The sequence below is a fragment of the Dermacentor variabilis genome, chromosome 2 (genome assembly GCF_050947875.1).
Source record: "Dermacentor variabilis isolate Ectoservices chromosome 2, ASM5094787v1, whole genome shotgun sequence".
Lineage (NCBI taxonomy): Eukaryota > Metazoa > Arthropoda > Arachnida > Ixodida > Ixodidae > Dermacentor > Dermacentor variabilis.
The window spans coordinates 95,759,439-95,765,816 of record NC_134569.1 but is presented as its reverse complement, the minus strand read 5'-3'; the positions used below and the strand labels follow the sequence as shown (position 1 = coordinate 95,765,816).

Below are 6,378 nucleotides of genomic sequence, written 5' to 3'. Positions count from 1 at the left end.
AAACTCCCGAAATTGTATTTAATATGTGTACACCCCTCTAAACACATTTCGAAGTATCACTTCAAAGGAACTTTTGGTTTTCTTACAGTAATTTTTTATACTAATGTTATTTGCGAATAGCGAAACTTTAACAGTTTCTACTTCCAAAATTTCCCCTCAAGTTCTCATATTTACGCCTGCATCACACATAATGTTCTTCATATATCCCTGCAAAGTTTCGTAATTATTCTATAACACTCGCTCAACAGCTGTCCCCCCAAAAAAATAAGGAACATCAAGTCCAATTTGGTTTTCATCGGAAGTGCAAGGACATTTATATATGCGCAGTTAATTAAGGAATTATGGAAACATTCACGAGCGTGATCAGGAGTTCATTTTCAATGTGGTCATTGTTCCACACTGAACCATATATATATGCTACATGTCGCGAAACAATACGAACCCGCAGACTTATTTCAGCTTCATTTCTTTATTTATAACGGCGAAAAAGTTGCCCAGTCTGGGGATAGCGCTCTTCTTCGAACTCCGGAGACGCAGCAAGTAACTTAAGTAATGGTTTAACTAGCGTCGGTAACATGGAATGGTAGCATGGAGAAACGGTAACGATGCACGTCGGTTCACTGCAAGCAAAGAACATTCATTGAACTCTTGCCCAGCGCGCTCCGCCAGTATTTGGCAACCCAGTGCTGCTACGGCGGCTGCAGCAGGACGCTGCCAGCTGCCATTCATGCTGCGCGCGAGCATTGACCCGCTGGATGACGAGCAGCGCCGTCAGCGCCACTGGCGTCGTTTAGCACTTGGATCCCTAGGACGGGTTGGAGCCCGACGCTCCCGACGGGCCCGACAGCGGAGGACTTGGGAACTACGGGAGAGTTGACGAGTGTTGAGAATGTCGTCGTTGCTGCTGTACACAGTCGACGTCGTCTCGTAGGCTCAGCTGCTTTGCGATGCTGCTGAACTTAAACGAATTGTGTGTTTGGTGTTTTTAGCCGGTCAACGTTTGCCACGCCTTGTCGAGGGTGCTGCTTCCAGCATGGATGCCTCGGCGTCCGACGTGTCCGGCCGTCTCTCAAAACGAACCTCCGTCGCTTCTAGCAGGGTGCCCGAAACCGATCTTGTGCCACTGAACTTCAGTCATACTTCGAGAGGTGCGCCCGATTCACTCCTGCAATCTCGTAGCGCATCCGATTGCTTCCCGCAGCACCGCGCGAACAATACGAGCGGTTGTGTGATCCCCTGTGCCGCGCAGCTCGTTGCCGTAACAATGTGCAAATGCAGTTTTTCGACAGAGAAAAAGATCAAGAGCCTAGATCTTTTCAGTGGGTATTTTATGGACTGAGAAGTCGCAGGCTGGCTCCAAATTCCGAGATCCTGATGGCCGAGTTGTGCGCGCATTGGATAGTCAACTTGTTGATTGATGATGAGTGGGAGTTTAACTTTATGTGTTGATGGAGTAAGATACTAGTCGGCGCATTCAAGGTGTTCATGTCCACTCTGTGTATTTTATCGGCTATTGGGTGTGTAATAATCCACGGAAGTAGCGGTGTGCGTGACTGAACGGAAGCATTTATTCTTCCCGTCATACGTGTGCTGTACTTCGACGATTATTACATCGACTCAGGCAAGACTTGAACACCGGTATTCTCCTCTTGCATGTCGTTACATCAATTAATTTATTCCCATATCTAAGCTACACCCTTGTTCTGAAGAAAGCCGCACTGGCATTAGCGCGCATCGTCTCATTGGCGTCGGATTGCGGGCGCGTTTGTATTTTGCCTCTATCGAAATACCACTGCTGCAGCGGGTTGTCGAACCTGCAACGTCGGGATTGCTAGCCAAATTAAAAAAAAAAAAAGAACTGTGGTACGGTGGCAAGTGTTATTACTTGTAGCTAGCCTATCTATCGCCTTTGGTTCTTTCTGGAAAAGATGTGCGAAATTACTCCATCCTTTTATTCTACCATAATTTGACTTAGAAGCATTTCTTGCCTAGGTGTTTTTCATAATTTCATGGATGGAGCATGTGTCGTTGAGAGTGCAGTGTTGATCGAATCAACGACAAATATTTTGTGCAGCATGGACTATCTAAGGCTCTCATTCTTCCAAGTGGGTATTCTGCATTTGCAGGTGTGTACGAAAGCATTTTTCAAGCCCTGTACCACCCGCAAATGTGCCTTTTGCTATTTCTTTCTTGGGCTCCTGCCTCAGAGGCGGACTTCCTTGCATTCACATTTCTGTTATGTCTGGTCTGCTGTCCTGTAGTATCATAATGTGAAAGTGCTTTTGGCTAAGCATTTTGGTGTCTTTATGTTAGAACCTGCAAAGGAACTGGCATCACTGATGTCACATGGGTGACACAGCTATGTCAGCCGTGTGTTCTAAACATCCAATCATTGCACTGCAATTTCTTCTTCATATGTCACCTTGCACCCCATTTGTTTGTTGACTGCATTCTAAGAATCATACCTCTATTCTTTTCAAGCAGGAAACATTTTATGGCTGGGCCATGCGCAACATAGTTAAGTCATCACTGGTAGATAATCCAATTGTTTTTCTGTTATGTACAACACTTAGGTTGCTCTAAAATGCTCTGGAAAGCCCATCATGCTTCAGAGTTCTGCGTTTGCCTACATTGGCTCATACACACACTTGTACACATAAATACCCTGGCTTGAAAAGTACATGGCAGGTATGGTTTATCCTTTATAGTCACACAAAATAGCTATAAATAATGTTATGTATAAGAGGCTTTCCATTCTTGCATGTGTAGATGTCAGTATGTTCATCTGCAGCATGATAGTCAAAGCAATATGAGCCATTGAAAAATGTTTGAGAAAGCAAACCCATCTGCATGACTTGGAATCTGTTGATGAGTGCAGTCTGGCAAGCAAAAGCAATTGCAACATGGATAGACATGTCTGACAATGTTTGTACAGAGTGCTTGATGAGTCTATCTCAGTATTGATAGTTTAGGACTTAAACAATCATTGCCCATTTGTACAACTATACCGTTAATCTGTGAATGTGTTGTTGGCCACCTGACCTACCAGATTATTCTTGCTGTTCTTATTCCATTTTTTGGTTCACTACGCTTGTGTTAAACAACCTGTTTCTCAAGTTTATAGTTTAAATCATGAGAGAGAACTGCAAAAGCTCTTTTCTGTTACTTGCAGGCATTAAAAATGAATTGTTACTCCATGAGGCTGCAATCAAGAATGATGTTGCAACTCTTAAGCACCTTATTGAATCGAAAGTGGATGCCAACGCAAGAACACATGTAAGTGCTTTCCAGCATACTGCAGGTTTCACATTGCTGCAGAGCTTTTGAGATAGTCTGAAAGCACCAGTCAGAATGTTTTGTAAAATTCATAGTTCTACAACCCTTTGCTGCCTCCTTAGATGGAGAGGGTACCACTGCATTGGGCTGCAGCTCATGGCCACCTTGACGCAATGGCAGTCCTCATCCAGGCAAAATGTGATGTGGAGGTGACAGACAAGGTAAATGAATGTTCTTGCACTTGATTTTAAATTTTTTGCATTTTGCAGACAACTGCAACCATTGGGACTCAACTCTTGATTATTAGTATTGTTCAGTTTGAATACGTATAAAATTGACAGAGAAAAAAAGAAGGAAAGAAGCGATCTGTAACTGAGAAGGGCAAATGCATGCCTACTCTTCAGGAAAGAGGGGATAGAAACAGAAATTGAAGATAAAAGGGGAAGTGAAGAGGAAAATAGAAACAAGATGACAGATTACAAAGATTAATGTAAAACAATGACACGCAGTAGAGTACAGAAGTAGGAACAGAAAAAGAAATAGCAGCAGGTCATAGTAGATACAAAAGAATACTAAAAAGATTCAGAGGTCTCGTCATACAAAGGAAAAGTATGCTACAAACGGGGAGCCAAATCAGTTTCTTCAGAGAAGTAAGATTAGGTGCAATGAACCTGATTGCAATGGACCTGGTTGCATTGAGACATACATGCATTGATTCAGAAAAAGGCATTCATAAAGAGAGAGAGAGAAAGAAACTTTATTTCTTAGAATCTGAGTCCTCAGTATTGGAGTCTAGCTGAGACCTTGGCATTGATGCTGAGGCCATTTGTCTGGACCCAGTGACCTCTTATGTGGGTGACCAGCATAGGCCGTAGTGTAGAGCATAGCTCTTGCAGTGGCACGATCCAGCTTTCCCAGGTGTAGGGAAGGGAGAATAGGATGTTTGAGCGAGTTAGAAGGTGTGGAGGAGAGAGACCTCTGGGCCGTCACACACCATGTGCCAAGAAGATGAGCCTGAAAGCAATTAATGGGTCATAATATGTCATAATGTATGGTCACAATTTGCTTCGAGGGCTGCTTATGCTACTTGTTTTCTTGTTTTATCACTAAAGGAACAGCCATTTTATCCAGTAAATGGAACTTTCAGAAATGCGCTGTTGAATTTCTAGAAGTTTCCAGTCAAGCTGTATATATCAAGGCAGTCTGCTCTGCTTAGATAGCAAGTACTGTTGTTGTGTTTGGACTAAAATTTCTATTGATGGCATGAACACATGCAAACAAGCGCTAGTAAGTATCCATGAAGCATTTGTAAATGGAGTTCACTTGGTGGCCAGTTGCCAGCTATAAGCTTAATCAATATATCTTAATGGTACAGCTTTTGAGCAGGGTTCAAGCATTGAACCAGACTACTTTGCCATCTTAACGATGAAGTATGCAAGGGAGAGTTTAGGATGGTCGTTTGATATTCGGACAACTTTTGCCCAGCTCCTTACTTGCCGAAGTTGTTCTTAATAAATAGCTCATTGAACTATTGTCTGTAGTTGTATCATTAGTGGCTGCCTAAAATTTGTTTTCAGGCATAGCAGTATGAGTGCTACCGCTACATCCTTCTGTTCCCTAAATGTAGTCCCTTTAGACTGTGAATACTCATTGCGTTAATGAGCTACTGGGAAATGTCATTGCAGTATGGGATGCGGCCACTGCTGATGGCAGCGTGGTTTGGACATTGTGGTGCTGTTCAGCTGCTCGTTGAAAGCGGGGCCAGCTGCCGAGCAGTTAACCGTGTAAGTAATTTGGTCGCCTGACTGTCTTCTTCATGGCTGAAAAACTGAGTAGATGTGTGTTGTTCGATAAGTGCAGTCTGAAGGCACAATTTTTTCAGCACAACTGATGGTGTAAATGCCTTTTGTGGATCACCTTTCTATGTCAACACATGGGCTGAGCATTCCGATTATTTAAATTAGTTTCACTGGAAAAGTTTGCATTTTGCTTTTGCTGTACTATAGTGTCTTCAGGAAAGTTAAATTGTGAAACATTTGTGTTTGAAAGTTTCGGTGGAGAAAATTTCAGGCTGCTGAACTATTGTGCCACCTTTGCCTGCTTCGTTTTCTTAAGCGAATTAATGCAGTTGTGCACTGGATAAATTATGCTAAAGTGCACTGCAGATACATATTAAAGTTTGGAAGCACAGCCCGTCAAAGTGTGTTCCTTGATACACATCACTGAATAATAGCATTACTTCCTTCATTAATTGTTTATTTTGAAGCTTTCTAGAGCATGAGATCACTATTAGATTGCTTTTTTTTTTTACTAGCTTTCAAGCTCTCGTGACAACTTCTGCGGTTCTGCTGTCACAATGTAAACAGCAATAATACACATCTGTATTTAAAAACGTTATGTGAATGCTTAATTATTTTATTCTTTATTGCTTGGAAATTGTTGGACTGAAAGCAAGTCTGCAAATACAAGTGCTGTGTGCTAAGCATGACATCATGGTTATCGCTCTTTTGCCTTAACATGCAGCAAGGTCAAACTGCACTGCATTGTGCTGCACAGAATAATCATCATGAAGTCATTGCATTCATGCTGGACTCTACAGAGACCATCAAAGTCAGCGCCATTGACAAGGTCAGGTTTTCTTGACTTTGTAGAGCATTACTGGGCTTTTCACATGGTGTGAACAGTGTAATAACTCAGTTATATCAAAACCATGTTACATTGACATGGTTTTTCTTGCATATGCCTGCACTGTAATAGATGCCTGGCCATCACTGCTTGATCATTAATAAGCAAATGGGTGCTAGAGTAAAGACATTTTTTTAACAGTACTGCTGAAATGTATGTTGGGTTTTGTAGCATCACAGAAATTTCCTGCTTTGTTACTACTCAAGATTACAGGAAGGTAAATTGCAGGGCACAACTATATTGTTTGCCAGGCGCAATCTGATTAGACAAGACTTTCACTCCAGAATCAGAGGCAACATTCAAGAAACTTTCAGTACAGTGCGCATGTCTTCTGCTAAGCAATAATTTGATAATCTGGGGAAGAACAGTCACTGGCAAAAAGTAAAACAATGTTTGCACGATGATGCTCTGTACCTA

At 42.3% G+C, this 6,378-nt stretch overlaps 1 protein-coding gene across 1 annotated transcript in view; it reads left to right on the top strand.

Annotated features, from left to right (window-relative positions):
* Positions 1 to 815: 815 nt before the first annotated feature.
* LOC142572335 (uncharacterized) overlaps positions 816 to 6,378 on the top strand; it is a 46,402-nt gene continuing 40,839 nt past the window's right edge. The window contains exons 1-5 of the mRNA XM_075681359.1: positions 816 to 1,148; positions 3,173 to 3,276; positions 3,399 to 3,497; positions 4,962 to 5,060; positions 5,800 to 5,904. Coding sequence (XP_075537474.1) covers positions 1,034 to 1,148; positions 3,173 to 3,276; positions 3,399 to 3,497; positions 4,962 to 5,060; positions 5,800 to 5,904 — 522 coding nt within the window. The 5' untranslated portion in view covers positions 816 to 1,033. The remainder of the gene's footprint in view (positions 1,149 to 3,172; positions 3,277 to 3,398; positions 3,498 to 4,961; positions 5,061 to 5,799; positions 5,905 to 6,378) is intronic.